General features: G+C 40.7%; 1 protein-coding gene across 1 annotated transcript in view; it reads left to right on the top strand.

Annotated features, from left to right (window-relative positions):
• Positions 1–21,886, top strand: part of LOC126106760 (uncharacterized) — an 89,168-nt gene that overhangs the window by 18,768 nt on the left and 48,514 nt on the right. Inside the window, exon 4 of the mRNA XM_049913133.1 lies at positions 12,562–12,953. Within this exon, the coding sequence (XP_049769090.1) occupies positions 12,562–12,953 (392 nt within the window). The remainder of the gene's footprint in view (positions 1–12,561; positions 12,954–21,886) is intronic.

Here is a 21,886-nt window from a genome sequence, read left to right on the forward strand (position 1 = left end):
TGGCCAGAAGTGCAGAGCCAGGTCCTCAAGTCCCCTGTGATCCAGTTCTGAGGAAGGGAGTCATTCAAAAAAACCTTGTACACCACAGTGCCAGTGAGGTGGAGCACCATGCTGGAGGAAAATGAAGTCCAGGGAATCTTCCATAAGTCGAGGGAACAGCAATTGTTCCAACATGTCAAAGTACATGATACCTGTTACAGTTCAACATTGTGTCTGTTGACCTTCGTGGAATGTTGCTCATTGCTAAAAATTACACGCTGTAGAAATGCGTCATCCTCCATCTCTGCTAGCACATAACCACAAAATGCGAGACGCTTCTCTTTGTTATTGGGGTTGAGAGCTTGCTCAAGTTGTAATCAGTAGGGCTTGTACAGCAAATGCCTTCTCAGAACTTTCCATATATTTGGATGGGGCATTCAAAGTATTCAATTGGCTGTATTGGTAGACTTACTGGGACTGCGATCAAAACTTTCTTGAATTCGTTGGACATCAGCATCTGACACGTGCATTCGGCCTGTGCTCTTTCCTTTGCACACACTCCCAGTCTGTTTAAATTGCTTAAACCAATGGCTAATGCTTTTGCGAGTTGGTGGTTGAATCCCGAATATTTGGTACAAAATGCTTGTTGCACTGCAATTTGCGATTCACTTTTTGCGAACTCAAGAATGCAGAAAACCTTGTGCTCTGCAGTCACCATCTCACTCACAACTGACAGTGAAACAGAATGACTCCCCTATTGCCGCGCTAACTGTACCAGCCGCTTCGGAGGAACAATCACCGCCTGCTCACCGCCACCCACCAAAAACTTTGAAACTTCGTCTTTTCATTGGTACAAAGCTGGTTTGTTTTGGATTTGTACTTAAATACATATGAATTTTTGAAAATGGGTCCATCATTTAGAATAACCCTGTTTACTTCAGTATCATTTCCATAACTGGATTGCCTTTGAATAATTCTTTGACCAAAACTTCACAAAATGCAAAGACTATTTGAGATAGGTGGCTTCGAAATGTGGAATAATTATATAAGGCTTTGAAAAAAATCTCTGTCTGCCAAAAATCAAAGGATAACAGCAAATACTGTATGTGCAAACTATGTTGACACCTGGTGCAGTAACTGTAAATAGGGAATGCCTTTATGTTCGATCCCATCAGCAGGTGCACCAAATATCTACTTAGTTTTTTCATGTAGTAACTAATTCACAGGAATTGTTTTCTTGTGGAGTGAAATTACCAGCCAGTATGAAAAGCAATGCTTTCTTCCATGTTCTGCCCGCACAGTGAACACTATTCCTGCCATGACTGGGGTTACCAAGTCCAAAAATAGGAAAGGTGGTCTCAGCATTATATGTAGGTGTACAATTTGCCCTAAAAGCCAGACTACCTGTTTTAAATACAAATGGGATCAGTAGGACATTTAGCTGTCATTAAAAAAAATGCCATTCAGTGCAAGAATGAAAGGAATGTTATAACATGAAGTTATTCGTATGTCTATCAGATTGATTGACTGTAATGATGTTTGAATCAGAAACAGTCTTGGTCAGTAAACTGTCAAAAACAATGAGTTTTTTAGATGTTCTTAGTGTGACATTGCCTCAAAACAGTATGTTTACGTAGCTCGTTAATTACCACTGTACGATTGCAATGTAAATGCTGTGTTAGCTGTATAACATGCTAAAATTTAATGTGTAGTACTGGTAACCAATTTGCAACCAATAACATACTAATGTCACTTGTGACATGAAAAATATGATGGTTTCTTCTAAATCGAAAATCTTTCGTTAGGTGAAATGCACAAATTTTTAGTAGATGTTGGTGACTTTAATTTTTATTCCAAATGTTTGTTTATACATTCACCAAGCACACTATTGTAATTGCAGAAAGGTGATAACAGGTTGAAATTAGTTCTTGAGTGTTTTAGTTTTAGGCAGAGTTTCAAAGCTACTGCTGTGGTGTGGAACATGCTTACAGCACAGTCTAATATTGCTTAGATCTTGTTATGCTCTTTACATCTCGTGAATAGTTGGTGCCATTCAAATCATTACATGGAAGTAGATATGCCAGTGGTGCTCTTCAGTTTGTATTATTGTGTGTTTTCACTTTCGAGGCCAGTTCAACAATACTTTTCCACATGAGGGACATTACGTTTGCACCACTCACATCTCCCTTTTTCTCAGACATTAGTTTTCTTTACTTAGGCTCTTGGTAATACCTTCAAAAATAATCTAAATCTAGTGATAGTGGAAATAAGTTAGGTTGGTTTTTCTTTTAAAACAAATAGGGGAGGGGGGAGACTACTTTCTTCCTTAATAATGAATTACCCCAAAATATGTTGTCATGTGAAAGCAGTGAATAAAAATAGGCATAATAAGTTATTTAATTTATATGTTAATAACCAAAGTCCGCAAGAACCCTTATAGCATATTGTCTTTCTTAGTCTATCTGTTACATTAGTATTCTACTGGACGCAAATAATCAGTAAGTGGAATAAAACCAAGCAGAAGTTTTATAAAAAATCCAGTTAAAAGTTAAAAACATTTTGAAATTGAACTTATTGGAAACTAATACAAATTTCCATTTCACCTTCTGTGGTAAAAGCCCTTCTGTTTCAAAGTACAAGATGGTGGTTGACTGACAAAGTAAGGCTGAACTTCCAACATGTTATAAAAAGTTTTAAAACAATTGAGGATGGAATAAAGACAGTATAATGAAAAGGATAGATTGTTGCTCACTATATAGTGGAGATGAGTCACAGAAAGGGAAAAGAAAAATACTACTAAACAAGTGAGCTGTCAACCAAAGGCCTTTCTGAATTATGCGACATACACTGATCAACCAGAACATAATGACCACCTACCTAATAGCCAGTATGTCTACCTTCGCCACAGATAACAGTGGCGACACATCGTGGCACAGAAGCAGTGAGGCCTTGGTATGTCGCTGGAGGGAGTTGGCACAACATCTGCACACACAACTCACGTAATTCCCGTACTTTTGGGGAGGAGGGGCCAATGAGCTCTGACGCCATGTTCAATCACATTCCAGATGTGTTAGATTGGATTCAGATAAGGTGACTTGTGGGGCCAGCACATCAATTGGAACTCACTACTGTGTTTGTTGAACTGCTCCGTGACACTCTCGGCCTTGTGACGTCTTGCTTTATATTGTTGAAAAATGCCACTGTCGTCGGGAAAGATGATCGTCATGAAGGGGTATATGTGGTCTGGAACCAGTGTACAATACTGCTTGGTCATCATGGTACCTTGCACGAGCTCCACTGGACCCATGGATGCTGACGTGAATGTTCCCTAGACCATAATGGAGCCACTACCAGCTTGTCTCTGTCGTGCAGTATAGGTGTCAAGGAGCAGTTGCCCTGAAAGATTACAGATTTGCTCCTTCCCATGAGCATGATGATAAAGGTATCTGGATTCATCAGACCATACAGCGATCTATTGCTGTGTCAATGCCCAGTGCCAATGGTCACTTGCTCATTTCAGTCATATTTGCCAATGTCATTTGTTAACATTGGCTCATGCAAGAGTCATTGGCTGCAGAGGTCTATTGTTAGGAGTATTTGGTGCACTGTGTGCTCAGACCCCCTGTACACTGCCCAGCATTAAAGTCTGATGTTGGTCTCACCATAATTTTCCATCTGCCCTGTTTTACCCGTCTGCCCAGCGTACGTCATCAGAGAACCGTAATTAGGGGTGGCCTCCCAACGTCATGGTTTCTGGACATGGATTCACCTTGGTTTTGCCATGCCACTCCTTGAGCAATCCATAAGTCGTGCAGTTTCCAGGATGCTCATGCCGAGCCTCTGGGCCATTACAGTGTGCCATCGGTCAAACTCAGGTAGATTGCGCTGTCCATTCTACAAATGGGCAGCACACTCATTTATACTACGTGCGCCATGAGTGTATCTGACTAGCAGTCATTATGAAATGCCCTGCTTAACTCTCAGGACAGGACAGATAGAATAAATTGTGGAAAGGCGCCAAAATAAGGGCTGTCAGTTACATTCCAACATACAACTTTATTATTTGATCAAACATTACAAGAGCCCAAAAATTTTTTTTAAATACACAGCTTTAATCTTTGGGACTTAATTACTGGCTGAAAGCCACTTTAATTTAAAAACGGCTGAAGGCCAATAACTTAAAACGCAAGCATAATTACAAATTTAAAAGGCAAGCCTTATCTTAAAACAGTTCTTTAGTTAGGCTGAATAAACAAGTTAAATTCAAATCGGCTGAAGGCCGAAGAATTAAAAATTAATGTCAAAGGGCTTACGTGAAACAGCACTTTAAGCTAGGCTGAAGCTCTTAAGAGTAAAACAACTCTAATTTTAAACACAAAACCAGCTAGAAGCCATACAAGTACCAACACAAGAACAAATTAAAAAAAATAAGTCAGTACACACAAGGGCGCCCAGATGTTCGAGGGTCAGCCTACAATTCAAACACTAACGTTCACTTAGGTGAGACAAGCACTCGGGCCAACCATTAAATCTGATGACAGACCGACAGTCAGCGGACCCCACCGACAAGATAACTTCCACTTCACCTGACCAGGGCACAACAGGGAGTTGAACAGAACAACGTAGAAGATATTGGTGCCAACAACCAATCATACACGGAGCTGTCAAACTACACACCATGCTGGACAGCAACAACACGGTGAGGTACCACACTGCCTGAAATTTACGTCAACGGCCAGGGCAGGTAACTGGAATGTTAACGGCCACAAGGCAGAAGATTTCGCTTGTGCACTTCAATTAATTCAAATAACCAAATACAGTGAAACTCCACCAGAGGGTGGCAAGAATTTTGCAACTTGAAAACAATGTTGTTGCTCGTGGGAATATCCCAACAGCCAAGAACGAACTCCGAACAACACAATGTGAATAGTCTTGACTTGCTGGTAAGTTAAATCAAAACTAAACTTTCATGTCCAGGGTCGGTGACCCGCGGACCTTGTAGCAATGGGAACAGCGCCACACACACACAGACAGTGCGTAGAGACTGCCAGCGGGCCCCCGACCAAACTATGCCCCGCCGAGAATTCCTCGCTGCTCCATGCCGACTGACCAACTTGACAGAGCCAGTACGCCGACAACATTAAAAATAACTTGTCAGTCAATCACACAAACTTCAAACAGTTTCACGAACTCTTACACAAAGAACTAGACAATGCAACGGCAGTGCCTGTACAATAACAGGGATGAATCACGAGTTGGCACACACAGCCAACCCATAAGTGAACGCCAGCCAAATACACGTTGTCTGGCAAGACAACCGACCGACGACCAACCAAAGTCGTCCTCACTCCAATAATGTGTGTTGGCAACAGTCAGGCAAGTCATGGCGGTCCAGACCTCAACTGCTGCCATTCCTGACTGAACTTGTGCCGTGTGCCAACTGAAACACTGCCAGGACCGAACTAACTCGCAACACATGACGACCAGGAAGTAATAGCAGCCCAGCAAATATAATACGGCAGGGCCTATATCGAAAAGCGCTGCTGCTGCTGCTGCTGCTGCTGCTGCCGCTCACAGACATGCAAGGCAGCAGTTCAGTGACACTAGTAATTGAAAATTAACATAACAAGGTGGCAGTATGGTAAAAACAAGATGTAAAATAAGAAATGGTGTGAACATGAACCACACACAGCACAAATTAGTTGTCAGATGACACTTCTATAACTTGGAGGGGTTTATATTTATAGTAGGTCGGTAGTCGTGTGTGTGTGTGTGTGTGTGTGTGTGTGTGTGTGTGTGTGTGTGTTTGAGAGAGAGAGAGAGAGAGAGAGAGCTGTGTTCTGTGAATTTGTGTGTGTGTGAGGGGCATTTGAAAAGTCAGTGCAAAAATAAAAACTTCTTATGTGTTTGGGGTAAACCTTTTTATTTTTCAACATTGTCTCCTTTTAGACTTATACACTTCATCCAACGCTGTTCTAATTTGTTTTTCCCTTCCGAATAATAGGAATTGTGTCTGCAAAATAGCTATTAGTTGCTGCAATCACCTCCTCCTTTGAATGAAATCTTTGTCCCACCAGCCATTTCTTCAAATTGGGGAACAAATAGTAGTCCGAGGTAGCCAAGTCTGGAGAACAGGGGGATGTGAAATGAGTTGGAATCTTATTTCCATTAATTTTGCGACTACAACTGTTGAGGTGTGTGCTAGTGCATTGTCGTGATGGAAAAGGACTTTTTTTGCGGTCCAATCGCTGCCGTTTTTCCTGCAGCTCGGTTTTCAAATGGTCCAATAAGAATGAATAATATGCACCTGTAATAGTTTTACCCTTTTCCAGATAGTCGACAAGGATTATCCCTTGTGAATCCCAAAAGACAGTCACCATAACCTTTCCGGCCGAAGGAATGGTCTTCACCTTTTTTGGTGCAGATTCTCCCATGGTAACCCATTGTTTAGATTGTTGTTTGGTCTCCACGTTTCATCCACAGTGACGAAAGTCCTGTGGATTCTTCCTGAGCAGCAGCAAACCAGCCTTGCAACACTTCACATGATTCCGTTTTTGGTCAAGCATGAGCAATTGCGGAAGCCCTCTTGTGGCTAGCTTTCTCACATCCAAATGTTTATGCAAAATATTATGTACTCGTTCATTCGAGATGCCCACAGTACTAGCAATCTCACGCACCTTAACTCTTATGTCATCCATCACCATATCGTGGATTTTATCAATGATGTCCGGAGTTGTAACCTCCACAGGGCGTCCAGAACATTCAGCACCACTTGTGCCCATATGGCCATTCCAAAAATTTTGAAACCACTTATAAAATGTTCTAATCAAAGGTGCAGAGTCACCGTAATGTTTATCAAGCTTCTCTTTAGTCTCCTGAGGCATTTTGCCTTTCGTAAAGTAGTATTTAATCACCACACGAGATTCTTTTTTTGTCCATTTTTTGACAATCGCTCGACTTCCTTGATTCACACAAATGCCAAACACAAAGAAATAGACCAATATGGCTGAAACTTGGTGTGCATTCTTTATAAAGATGCTACTAACTAAATATGACCTCGATACGCGCTGGTGGTGCCATCTCTTGGGCTTTGCACAGAATTTTCAAACGCCCCTTGTATGTTGTCTAATTCAGAAGGAGGTCCACTACATAGTGAGTAGCAATCTATCCTTTTCATTATAAACAGTTGTAAAATACACACCATTTTACTGACCATATAATTCTTTACCTGGAGAATCAGCTGTATATTCCCAATAGAGGTAATGTATCATACAGCACTTATAAGTGTGCAGAATGCGAAATATTGACAAATGCTGTGGAAAACACACTCACATAACTAACAACAAAAAGCTGTAGAAAATGTTCTTTGTTGCCTGTAGTTTGCATTCTTTCATTTGATTTTGAAATTGGCCTGTAGACTGAGTACTGACCATGAAATATTGTGTCTTCCTAGGTACTCTATCCTCTAGGTACAAGACTACTTCATACACAATCCTCTGAAAAAATAAATAAATATCTTTATCTTATTTCAATGTTAAATATTAAAATAAGGAACAATTTCCATCTAAATCGAGATCTTTATAAAAATACAGAGAAAGCAGGAAGAACTCACCTTTTGTATTATTCTAGCTATGTATGTTATCTACTGAATGGAGTGGAACTAATGAGTATAAAGAGTGTTACCTAATATGTGGGGAACCTCTGGGGAATGGACAGATAACTTAAAAAAAAAAATCTTTGTTACAGACATTTTTTTGTTGCACGTCTCTGGCTGCCGAGGTCAGCCTCTGAGCAGCAGGTACAATGGTAGGTGCAGTGCGGGGGTAAGGAGGGCGCTGGTGTCAGTGGGGGCAGGGACGGTAAAGTGCTTCTTGTGGGAGCATAGGGACGAGATAGGGAGAGAGGGTAGGCTGGTTGGAGGGGGGGGGGGGGTGCAGTAGAAAAGTGGAGAAGTAAAAGGAGTGTGGGTGCATTGGTGGAATAGAGGGCTATGTAGTGCTGGAGTGAGATCAGGGCATGGGATAGGTGGGTGTAGGACAATGACTAACAAAGGTTGAGGCCAGGAAAGTTGCTGGTACGTAGGATATATTGCAGGGAGAGTTCGACCATCTTTTCGTTGTGCCTATATGCAACTCGGTGTGTCCGCTGTATGCTGAGTAGCAATCTATCCCTTCATATAAAATTGTCATAGTCACTTAAATCCTTTGGTATTGCCTTGCAGTGTGTTCTAAAAGTGATTTAGTTAAACATATATTTAATGCTTTAATTGTGTTACTGAATGTGATATTGATTTTGTTCCAGGTAAAAGTTGTATAGCTGCTGTTGATCACCAGTAAGTATCTTTTGTTAATTAATTATTTTTTTCCGGAAATCTGTTTAAAGTGTTGGCATTTCTGTCTGCACCACATTGAGTATATTTACCAATCCATTACAGACATTACAAAAAAATATTACTAACTATAGTCTACCAGCCTCATCTGTGATCATGTGAGCAAAGCTACGCATAGTTTACTGTTACCGAGGTGGAAATAAACTCAAAGCAGAATTTTGCAGTAGGGGATCAAACCATACTATAAACTGCACAAAGGCAGTAGTAGAGAGATATAAAAACATATAAGCAAAAAAGCATACTTCTTAAATAACGAGACACTGACCTGCCAAGACATTATACCCACCTTTTTACTTTTGATATAAACCAGTCCAGGCAATAGCAGTATCACCTGGCATGGAATGACTGCTAGTCACACACGCATGGTGCATGTAGAATTAGTGAATGTGCTGTCTGTGCATAGAATGGAGAAGGTACATGATCTGTCAGAGTTTGACTGAGGGCAGATTATGATGGTCCAGAGGCTTGGCATGAGCATTTCAAAAACTGGTTGGCTTGGTGGGTGTTTGTGGAGTGCTGTGGTGAGTATCCTTCAACACATGGCAAAACCAAGGTGAAACAATGTCCAGATTTGGTGGCCACCCTTCATTGCAGAAGTCGGACATCATAGGCTGGGATAACCAGTAAAACAGGACAAGTAGTGAACTGTGTCGAAACTAACATCAGACTTTAAAGCTGGGGAGAGTACTGGTGTGTCCGAACACACAGTGCATCAAATACTCCTGATGATGGGTCTATGCAGCCTGTGACTCATGCACGAGCCAGTGTTAATACCACAACACTGGAAATTAAGACTGTAATGGGCACATGACCATTGGCACTGTGCCAGAACATTGCATGGTCTGATGAGTCCTTATACCTTCTTCGTCATGCCGATGGGAGGGCACAAATTCGTTGTCTTCCAGGTGAGCAGCTCCTTGATACCTGTACTGCGGGGCAGAGACAAGCTGGAAGTGGCTCCATGTCCTTGGAGTCTTTTGCGATGGCACACACGAATAAAACGTTCTCAGTTTTCAAGCCATGTCAATTTGAATAAAATCCTCGAGCTTTCGATGACCAACTCCACCATCATCGTCAGGGGTTCACTAACTGCCGGGGCTGCTACAGTTTCTCGCTTAGATGGACATGATGCCATCATCAGCAGCCAATCAGATAGACCCAGTGTGGCGCATAAGTCGACCTGGGCAGCTAGCGGAGCTATTGCCCGTGGCAGCACTGGTGACATCAGGTGGCACCAGGGGCAGGTGCCACATTTGAAACTGCTGCTTCAGCGTCGCGCATCTATCTTTGCTTTCTTTCGATGTCCAAACCCCGACCCCATGCCCTGCTGAGTGTGTACCCCTGGTCCCTATTGAAATTATTTTTGTTTAAACGAATCTCAGCCTCTTCCTTTACAACAGAGTCCCAATATGTAGATGCACAAGCCAACACTTTTGTATTTTCGAATTGTATTTTATGTCCGTTTTCTAGGCAATGCTCCGCTTTTGCAGACTTGTCAAGCTCCCTTTGTTTTATATAACGCTTGTGCTCAGCACAACGCTCCTCAACCTGCAAATTGTTTGTCCGATATACATGCTGCCACATGGGGGCTGGTGTTGGACATCGAAAGAAAGCAAAGACAGATGCACGATGCGGGAGCGGCAGTTTAAATGTGGCGCCTGCCCCTGGCGCCACCTGATGTCACCAGTGCTGCCACGGGCAATAGCTCCGCTAGCTGCCTCGGTCAGCTTATGCGTGCCACATTGGGTGTATCTGATTGGCTGCTGATGATGTCATCTTGCCTATATAAACAAGAAACCGTAGCAGCCCTGGCAGTCAGTGAACTCCTGACAACGATGGTGGAGTTGTTCATCGTAAGCTTGAGGATTTTACTCGAATTGAAACAGATTGAAAACTGAGAATGTTTTATTGTGGCAGTGGTTCCACGGGGTGTCTACGAGCCAGGAGGAATTTTTCATCCAGGAAAAACCTGGGAATCTTTTTGAGTCCCGGGAATTTTTCATTGTTTTAGTTTTCAGTTAAATTTTTGTGATTTTGACTGGTAAGAACCAATACTCTAACATAAAAATTTACTGTATCCTGTTTTTGCAGAATAATACTGCAGCAACAAAACATGAACGAGAGAAAAAAACGAAAATAAAACTTAAGTCGTAAAGAAAATGCGCAATATACAACAACAGAACACAGTGGTCATAGAAGCGTCTGCCAGCAGCAAAGTGTGTCAAAGGCTTTAGGAAAACTGTGCAGTGCTTCTTAACAACAAATTGCCTCCAATGAGCGTGATGTGACAGTTTTTTACATTAGATTAGTTTTAATGCAAGATCTTTTAATGTTTCACACGTACGAACATGCAGGCTTCCTGCATCATCGTAGCTGCGCAAGTGCAGTGACGCCTGTTATCTGGCGCTCTCTGGCAACTGCTGAAACGTACCTTTCTAGTAGGTCACGGAAAAATATTGCGATTATTGCTTTGAAAAGCGTTACTGTCAAAGTAAATTTCCTTTTATGTAAGATAAGCTGTGTGAGAGAGTGTACGATGAATTTCTTAAATCACCGAGCATTTGACTCTGGTTTAAAAATCAACTCTTTGGGGACGAGCCCAGAAGATCAGACATTTACGTCGTTATTAAAAAATTTTACTGGCACATTTATGTGATGTATGACACGCAAAAAAGATCAACAATATATGTGGAAGCTTAGCTTCTCTTGCAGCTTATTAATCTTAGAGACCAATATTATATGTGATAGCTTTGCTTTTCTTGTAGCAACAATTGTACATTAATTTAAGCCATTAATTTTTCTTATTTGTGTGTTCGCGCTACTGAAAAGTGCTCTTGCTATTGGCTGACTACATCACGTGTCAAATGCTGTCATCAGCTGGTGGGATTAGGTGACATGAGCTGTGACTGGCTTACAAAAGCGCGTCGCAATCTCGATTTTAATGCTTCGGAAAGTAACATGCGGTGTTTGGTGGAATTCGAATTTATACCTTCGTAACACGGAAATATGCAGTGTATATGTTGCTGCACATCAAAGATCTTTTCAAAACGTGTTTTTTCCTCTGAGTTTCATTTTCTTAAGTGCTGGGAAATTCTACACTGGTGTATAAAACCATAAACCTTAAAAGGATTGGTAAGTGCCGAGAAAAAGTATACTGTCACTTACCAGGGAAAAAGTGTATTTTCACCTGGGAGAAAGTGTATTTTCAACCGGGAAATCCGGGAAAAATCTGGGAACTATTTTTCCTTGTCCATGTAGACACCCTGTTTCATTATGCTCTGAGGAACATTCACGTTAACATGCATGGGTCTAGTGAAGCTCATGTAAGGCACCATGGCGGCCAAGGAGTATCGTACACTGACTGAAGACTACGTACACCGCTTCATGATGGTCGTTTTTCCTGACAACGGTGTTATTTTTCAACAAGATAATGCACCATGTCACAAGGCTAGGAGTGTGATGAAGCAGTTCAAGAAACACAGTGGCAAGTGACTGATGTGCTGGTCCCACAACTCACCAGATCTGAACACGATCAAACACATCTGAGATATGATTGAATATGGCATCAGAGCTAATCACCTCCCTCCCCAGAATTTAAGGTAATAACGTGACTTGTGTGTGCAGATGTTGTGCCAGCTCCCTTCAGTGATCTACAAGGCCTCGTTGCCTCCACGTTGCCACTTTTATCTGTGCCAAAGGTCCGCTATTAGGTAGGTGGTCATAATGTTCTGGCTGATCTGTTTTTAGCTAATCAAATAAAAAATGACTGAGTCGTGCAGTATTAATGTTCAACAATAATACTTTTTTAGGCCACATGTATCAGCAAGCGCTTCTTCTAGGTGTACAAAGTCTGCTACTTTCCATATATAAATGACAAATTTTTGTATAGAAATGTTCTTCAAATTTTCACATTTTGTACAGCACGAAGCTCTTGCTCTCACTACAGGTTGAAATCGGGCTGCTTTGTTTGTTTGTTTGTTTGTGTGTGTGTGTGTGTGTGTGTGTGTGTGTGTGTGTGTGTGTGTGTGTGTGTGTGTGTGGTGGAACTTTCTTTCCTTGTCTCTTTGTGGAACCTTTATGTACCTTGATGTAATCAGTTCATTGAGGGTATTGGCCTGTTTCTAGCTTCGGGTCATCAGAAAAGAAGATCTTTGCATTCCTCCATTCTTGTTATTTGATTTTCTCTCTTCCAGTGTCAGACTCAAAGCCAGAGCAAAGTTTCCCTGACGCAGACGAGCTGATGCTGGCCGGGTATACGAGAGTGGAGAGCATGAGGTCCCACTTAGACACACGAATGCAAACGATAGACACCTCGCTTGCCACAACATCTACAAAGCTGCAAGACATAAAGGCATGGCTCATCAGGGAGAATAAGGAGCAGCGGAAGAAGGCAGCCCAGATTAACAGGGAGCTGCAAAACTTGCAGGAAAATTTCATGTGGGCTGACGAGTCACTGTCGACAGATGACTGCAGACTGCAGAACGAGATTACCCTGCTGACCAGAGAGAAGAAAGAGTTGCTGAAGAGGATGGGCGTGTTCATGATTGTGAAAAAAGAGCTGCTGAAGATGCTGGCCCTCCACAAGGTATGCACCCAGATGCCAGGCAGTGCTATGTCCATAGTCTCACGACGTTAGATCACCTGTACTTTTTGAAAAGTCTTGAACATTTCTGACTAATTGTATGATGAATTTTTTATTATACTGTTTGCAATGGAAGAAGTGAAAGTAATCACCCACTGCATAGCTGAGACAGTGAGAGGTTAACTGGCACGTATATCAGCAGCTGCACAATTACTAAGCAATTCACACATACCGTATTTACTCGAATCTAAGCCGCACTTTTTTTCCGGTTTTCGTAATCCAAAAAACCGCCTGCGGCTTAGAATCGAGTGCAAAGCAAGCGGAAGTTATGAAAAATGTTGGTACGTGCCACCACAACTAACTTCTGCCGTCGAATATATGTAGCGCTACGCGGGCATGCTTTGTAGGCACAAAGATAAATACTGGCGCCAAAACCTCTGCGTCAGTAAATAATTTTTTTTAAAAAAAGTGGAAGACGAGCGTTTTTTCTCCGCTGCGAGTTTCGACCACTGCATTTTCATACATTATCCAACGAAGTAAATACAAATTCCGTGTTGTTCATCTTCGAATGTAGCACAATTTCAGTGTACTACGAAAATCTGACTGGCGAGACTGTTTGGGATGTTTGTCAATATGGCCAACTCTATGTTCTGAATTTTTTCCTATCTGTGAGAAGAGATGGTTGCTAATAGGAACCTAATGAAATTTGAATCACATACAGTATTCTCTTCACCATAAGAATAATAAGAATTAAACATTTTGCCTTGTATTCTTTCGTGTTTGCTGCTATCTCATTTAAATCCTTCTGCCTAATAAACTACGAAACTAGAGTGAGACAACAGCAAACGTGGAAGAATATACGTATCGTGTCATGTTTATATTCGTATTATTCTTATGCCTAATAGTGATACAGTCAGAAATGAAGCACGGCAAGTGACTAGATTTTTAAATCTAAGATGACTCAAATTTCTGTGCAGAATTTGATGTAATAAAGAAGCGGCCGCAAAGATTTTCAAACGGAGAAAATTTTCGCCTAACTCTCGTTCAGAACATGTTCCATCATACGCAGTCTATTATTTGATTCTTGTTGATCATTATCAAAGAAAGCAGCAGTGTAAGTAACGTCTCTTGCCATTGTTTCACTAATGAGACGATTCCTCTCTCTCTCTCTCTCTCTCTCTCTCTCTCTCTCTCTCTCTCTCTTTTTTGTACGCGGCGGTAGCGCGCGCAAAAGCAAGCCATGCCGCGAGCCGCGACAGGCCGTAAACACGCACTATCAGAATGCGACAAACAATGCATGACACAGTGCAGTAATGCATTTTCAGCTTAAGAGTGACGCAAACACCTATAACAAAGAAAACGGCACTTATCAAATCAAAGCAAAATAAACAATCGATTCATACCAGCCGAAGCACGTGAAAAAGGAGGGGTACCCGTATAAATACGGACGGAGCGCCTGACGCATAGCAATGGCTACCTGGTAAAGCTTAACTGCTAAGCTTACGACTCAAACCAAACTACTGTAGCTGTATCGTCATTCATTCGACCTAAATTGTGTCTCATATTACAATGGACCAACTTTGTTTCGATTTGGAGGTGCGGCCTAAAACTTTTCTCTCCCCTTGAATTCCGAGTCTCAAATTTCAGGTGCGGCTTAGATTCGGGAATTTTTTTTTCCTTTATTTCGAGTCTCATTTTTCAGGTGCGGCTTAGATTCGAGTAAATACGGTAGGTGTTTGCAGTGGGTTCATAAAACCATTTTCAGATTACTTCTTTGCTGTTCCACACTCAAAAATGAACACACACACACTTTTCCATGTGAGCAATGATTTCTCTTATTTTATGACGTTGGTGATTTTGTGTATGTAGATGAGAATGAACAAAATATTTTGGCATTTGAAATATGAAGTTGTAGATTAAAATGTTACGAAAATATCTCACTACAATTAAAGAAGACACCCCCCCCCCCCCCCCGCCTTTTTTCCCCCCACCCCGCCACCCCAACTTGCTTATCATATCCATCACTCTCTGTCACTTATTTCGTGATAATATGAAATGGGCTGCCGTCCTTTAACTTTTTCAGTGTCCTCTGTCAGTCCTATCGGGTAATGATCCTACACTGTGAAGAAGTACTGCATAAGATGTTGGACCGGGAAGTGTCTGTAAACAGTGTCTTCAGTAGATTTGTTGCATTTTCTGGGTGTTTGCAAAAATGTAATTTTCTCTGTGATGGTTAAAATTTAAGCTTTTTATTGAAATCCCTAGAAATTTTGATGAATTGACAGCTTTTAAATTTGTAATTTGTCTAGCAACCAAAGTTTAATGGCATGGTTTTAGTACTAATCATTTTGTAAATTTTTATGTTTTTAAAATTCAGTCTTAATCACACCATGTATGCTACAAGAACGTAGGTGACCTGTTCGACATCACAGCAGCTGAGAAGAGTGCTCCACCTACCATCTTCGAAGGATGCCATGGGTCTGATGACGGTCATGTGATATGACCGAAACTGGTCACCTATGTTCTTGTAACATATGAGTTGTGATTAAGACTGAATTTTAAAAACAAAAAAAATTAAAAAATTTTAATCACTGTTCCAAAAATGTTTATTAAAATTGTTTAATCAGTTTGTAATTGGTTTTGATCTTCTGATCACTTGACTAGACTGAAATGACAGCATCATCTGCAAGCAGTCTTAAGATAGCTGCTCAGGTGGCCTATAACACTTCCTGGGGTCACTTCTGTTTCACTCAGTGATTCCCCATCAACTACTATAAACTATGACCTTTGACAATACCTTTGACAAGGAGAGAATACTCAATAGACATGCAATCTGATTAGAAGCCACTAGTGAAGATTGGTGTCGAAAGTCTTTCAGAAATCTCGATAATGAAATAAATTTGAAATATCCTCCTTTAAGCACTCATTGCTTTGCACAGACAAAGTGTTTCACAAGAATGATATTTTCTGAATCAGTGCTGTCTGTGTGTCAGTAGCTTGTTTTCTTTGAAGTATTTGGTAGTGTTGGAACACAGTGCATGTTTCGGAATTTTATTACAATTTAATGGCAGTGATACGGGCCTAAAATTCAGTGGATTGAATCTGTTTCCTTTCGTGTGTGTTGATGCGACCTGTGCAGCATCCGCTCCTTAAGTACAAATCTTTTGTCAGGCAAATAGGTGTATATGATCGCTAAAAATGGAGCTATTTCATATGTATACTCTCATAGGAACTTAGCCGGTCTGCAATCTAGGCCAGAAGACTTGCCTGTATTGATTTAAGCTGCTTCTCTACCCTGAGGAGTGCACGCACACACACACACACACACACACACACACACACACACACACATTTGTAAGTGTACAGAGGCAGAAAAAGGCATGGCTCTGTACACTGATCCATTGGTCTGTTAGCTGAGGAAAATTAGCAGACTTATCTGGTTTGTGTACTTGTTGACCTCTCAGTGTATCATTCCGTTTATATATATATATATATATATATATATATATATATATATATATATATATATATATATATAATAGAAGGAAACATTCCACGAAGGAAAAATATACCTAAAAACAAAGATGATGTGACTTACCAAATGAAAGTGCTGGCAGGTCGACAGACACACAAACGAACACAAACATACACACAAAATTCAAGCTTTCGCAACAAACTGTTGCCTCATCAGGAAAGAGGGAAGGAGAGGGAAAGACGAAAGGATGTGGGTTTTAAGGGAGAGGGTAAGGAGTCATTCCAGTCCCGGGAGCGGAAAGACTTACCTTAGGGGGAAAAAAGGACGGGTATACACTCGCGCGCGCACACACACACATATCCATCCACACATATATGGATGTCTGCTTGTGTCTGTATATGTGTGGATGGATATGTGTGTGTGTGTGTGTGTGTGTGTGTGTGTGTGTGTGTGTGTGTGTATATATATGATGTGACTTACCAAATGAAAGTGCTGGCAGGTCGACAGACACACAAAAGAACACAAACATACACACAAAATTCAAGCTTTCGCAACAAACTGTTGCCTCATCATTTTTCCTTCGTGGAATGTTTCCTTCTATTATAACTATATATATATATATATATATATATATATATATAAAAACAAAGATGATGTGACTTACCAAATGAAAGTGCTGGCAGGTCGACAGACACACAAACATACACACAAAATTCAAGCTTTCGCAACCAACGGTTGCTTCATCAGGAAAGAGGGAAGGTGAGGGAAAGACGAAAGGATGTGGTTTTTAAGGGAGAGGGTCATTCCAATCCCGGGAGCAGAAAGACTTACCTTAGGGGGAAAAGAGGACGGGTATACACACGCGCGCGCACTCACAGACATATCCATCCGCTTGTGTGTGTGTGTGTGTGTGTGTGTGTGTGTGTGTGTGTGTGTATACCTGTCCTTTTTTCCCCCTAAGGTAAGTCTTTCCGCTCCCGGGACTGGAATGACTCCTTACCCTCTCCCTTAAAACCCACATCCTTTCGTCTTTCCCTCTCCTTCCCTCTTTCCTGATGAAGCAACCGTTGGTTGCGAAGGCTTCAATTTTGTGTGTATGTTTGTGTGTCTATCGACCTGCCAGCGCTTTCGTTTGGTAAGTCACGTCATCTTTGTTTTTAGATATATTTTTCCCACGTGGAATGTTTCCCTCTATTTTATATATACGAAACTGAGCTAATTCGTCGTTGTTGTTGTGGTCTTCAGTCCTGAGACTGGTTTGATGCAGCTCTCCATGCTACTCTATCCTGTGCAAGCTTCATCATCTCCCAGTACCTACTGCAACCTACATCCTTTTGAATCTGCTTAGTGTATTCATCTCTTGGTCTCCCTCTACGATTTTTACCCTCCCCGCTGCCCTCCAATACTAAATTGGTGATCCCTTCTTCTAGGCAAGTTGTGCCACAAACTTCTCTTCTCCCAATCCTATTCAATACCTCCTCATTAGTTATGTGATCTACCCATCTAATCTTCAGCATTCTTCTGTAGCACCACATCTCGAAAGCTTCTATTCTCTTCTTGTCCAAACTATTTATCGTCCATGTTTCAATTCTATACGTGGCCACACTCCATACAAATACTTTCAGAAATGACTTCCTGACACTTAAATCTATATTTGATGTTAACAAATTTCTCTTTTTCAGAAACGCTTTCCTTGCCATTGCCAGTCTACATTTTATATCCTCTCTACTTCAACCATCATCAGTTATTTTGCTCCCCAAATAGCAAAACTACTTTAAGTGTCTCATTTCCTAATCGATTTCCCTCAGCATCACCCGACTTAATTCGACTACATTCCATTATCCTCGTTTTGCTTCTGTTGATGTTCATCCTATATCCTCCTTTCAAGACACTGTCCATTCCGTTCAGCTGCTCTTCCAAGTCCTTTGCTGTCTCTGACAGAATTACAATGTCATCGACAAACGTCAAAAGTTTTTATTACTTCTCCATGGATTTTAATACCTACTCCGAACTTTTCTTTTGTTTCCTTCACTGATTGCTCAATATAAAGATTGAACAACATTAGGGACAGGCTGCAACCCTGTCTCACTCCCTTCCCAACCACTGCTTCCCTTTCATGCCCCTCGACTCTTATAACTGCCATCTGGTTTCTGTACAAATTGTAAATAGCCTTTCGCTCCCTGTATTTTACCCTTGCCACCTTCAGAATTTGGAAGAGAGTATTCCAGTCAACATTGTCAAATGCTTTCTCTAAGTCTACAAATGCTAGAAATGTAGGATTGCGTTTCCTTAATCTTTCGTCTAAGATAGGTCGTAAGGTCAGTATTGCCTCACGTGTTCCAACATTTCTACGGAATCCAAGCTGATCTTTCCCGAGGTCGTTTTCTACTAGTTTTTCCATTCGTCTGTAAAGAATTCGCTTTAGCATTTTGCAACTGTGGCTTTTTAAACTGATAGTTCGGTAATTTTCACATCTATCAACACCTGCTTTCTTCAGGATTGGAATTATTATATTTTTCTTGAAGTCTGAGGGTATTTTGCCTGTCTCATACATCTTGCTCACCAGATGGTAGAGTTTCGTCAGGACTGGCTCTCCCAAGGCAGTCAGTAGTTCTAAATGAATATTGTCTACTCCCGGGGCCTTGTTTCGACTCAGATCTTTCAGCACTTTGTCAAACGCTTCACACAGTATCATATCTCCCATTTTATCTACATCCTCTTCCATTTCCATAATATTGTCCTCAAGTACATTGCCCTTGTATCGACCCTCTATATACTCCTTCCACCTTTCTGCTTTCCCTTCTTTGCTTAGAACTGTGTTTCCATCTGAGCTCTTGATATTCATACAAGTGGTTCTCTTTTCTCCAAAGGTCTCTTTAATTTTCCTATAGGCTGTATCTATCTTACCCCTAGTGAGATAAGCCTCAACATCCTTACATTTGTCCTCTAGCCATCCCGGCTTAACCATTTTGCACTTCCTGTCAATCTCATTTTTGAGACGTTTGTATTCCTTTTTGCCTGCTTCTTTTACTGCATTTTTATATTTTCTCGATTAAATTCAATATATCTTCTGTTATACAAGGATTTCTACTAGCCTTCGTCTTTTTACCTACTGGATCCTCTGCTGCTTTCACTATTTCATCCATCAAAGCTACCCATTCTTCTTCTACCATATTTCTTTCCCCCATTCTTGTCAATTGTTCCCTAATGCTCTCCCTGAATCACTCTACAACCTCTGATTCTTTCAGTTTATCCAGGTCCCATCTCCTTAAATTCCCACCTTTTTGCAGTTTCTTCAGTTTTAATCTACAGTTCATAACCAATAGATTGTGGTCAGAGTCCACATCTGCCCCTGGAAATGTCTTAAAATTTAAAACCTGTTTCCTAAATCTCTGTCGTACCATTACATAATCTATCTGAAACCTGTCAGTATCTCCAGGCTTCTTCCATGTATACAGCCTTCTTTTATGAATCTTGAGCTAATTCATATGATTCACATTTTAAAATTTTTATGTAAGTGCTACAAGTCAATCATTGGCCAGAATTAAGGTTGGTTAGTAGCTTCATTCTTGTTGTACTCAGTGTGGGGTATGTAGAGGATGAGCACAAAGGGGAAGATGACTTCGTTGTATGCTTTGTTTGTTCACTTGAGGGCGATTTCATCTCGAATCATACAAGTCATGTCAACTCATGCTCATGGATTTCTCTGGAAAAAAATATGTATTAGACCTATATATCATAAGTGTTAAGAAATAAAGTATTTTCATTTTATCTTAATTTTTGTAAATGGTACAGCCCTTTGAAAAATGTATATTTCGTAAATAACTCTTAAAACAGCAGAGAAGAAAAAAGACCTACTAGATGTTTTGGATTATAGCTCCTTCTTAGTATGTTGAAATTTAGTTTGACACCCACAAACTTACGGGCTTCCTTTAACTTACAAATTGAAGACAAGAAAATAGTAGTGATTTACCACCAGGAGGAGGTCCTTACTCATTGGTCTGAAGATGACCACAGTTGTGGTCGAAACTGGCCACCAGAGTAAATAATTTGTTATGTTTTTGATACTAGTAAAAAAATGAAGTTAATTTTTCTACATTTTTTCTAATTTGGAAAGTCACAGAACGCTTTCTTTTCTGTTTTATTACCAGATACTGCTGTTGTAATTATAAACAGTCTCTTCTCTGCTCCAGCTATCTGTACTATCTCAATATTTATCACTAAAAATGTAAAAAAAAATGAATTTTTATGAGTTTTTATGAATTATTTACTCAAAAATTACCATTCAAATATTTTTGAGAATCACTCAAAATATTGTTTGGTTAATATGTTACTGGTCAGTGCAAACATAGTATGTAATATTTTTCTGCGTAAAGTGCTAAAAATTTTTCAATATTCTGCATATTTCGCATCACCGAATTTCTAGTATAAAATATGCATGTTGCCACACTGTTTCCTGTGCCCTTCTGTTTATAACAAATGAGTGAGAACTTGCACATATACCATTCAGCGTCGAGTTTTGTGTTTGGTTCGACTTTTTGTTAGGTACCATGTTAGTGAGAAAGTACAGAAGTGAAAGAGTGAGGTATGTGGACCATGAAAAGATACACAAAAAGGTGGTGTTTAAGAAAGGTGAAAAACCCTTCACAGAGGTATTGCAGAAATATCTTGGTCCTCAAGCAACTGTATTAGCATCACATCCATTTTGCAGAAATTGCTACACTCACTACAAGAAGAAATTTATTGAGAACTCACCTGAACAATCACCATCTCCTGAAGGTGAAACTGAAGACAGCATTGCAGATGTTTATATTCCTGGATGTGAAGTTGTTGCTCATTGAATGTTAGCATTTCTGCTGTAGCCCCTACTGTATCCCCCCTTAAATGTCCAGGAAAGGTAAGAAGCACAAGAAGAAAACAGTTCGTAAAAAGGGAAGTGGAAGAAATTGAAACAAGTTTGGTAATTTCCAAGAATGATTGCCTATTGAAGCCGCGGGGTCCAAACAGTATATGTCGAAAGGGCAATTGTAAATCGATCATGCGACTCTGGTGGCGGGCGTTAAGAGTATGTTTACGGTGGTCACTACAGCAACGACCAAAGAAGAGCATTACAAAAATAATTGTAATTACAAAGGAGATGACTTCCCTTACTCGTCATCGGTGTTGTCGTCATGTGAAAGTCCATGTGATGTATGTGCTATGGGGACAATTCCATTTTCTCTATAGCCTGGGTAAACTTTGCCAATATTACGCAAGAATATAGGTAGTGTGTGTCACATGCATTAACTTTTCCTTGCACAAACAAGTTGTGGAAATAGAGGTACTGAAACCAGTATAGTTCATCTGTGTGTCCTGGACGCCTTTCTCTTTTAGTGGAAGACTTCACAGATTACTATAGCTGCTCGATGTTCTGCGTGTGCACACTGGGGTCATCCAAAGAGATGAACTCTACAGAGTTGTT

The sequence above is a fragment of the Schistocerca cancellata genome, chromosome 10, assembly GCF_023864275.1.
Source record: "Schistocerca cancellata isolate TAMUIC-IGC-003103 chromosome 10, iqSchCanc2.1, whole genome shotgun sequence".
In the NCBI taxonomy this organism is placed as follows: domain Eukaryota; kingdom Metazoa; phylum Arthropoda; class Insecta; order Orthoptera; family Acrididae; genus Schistocerca; species Schistocerca cancellata.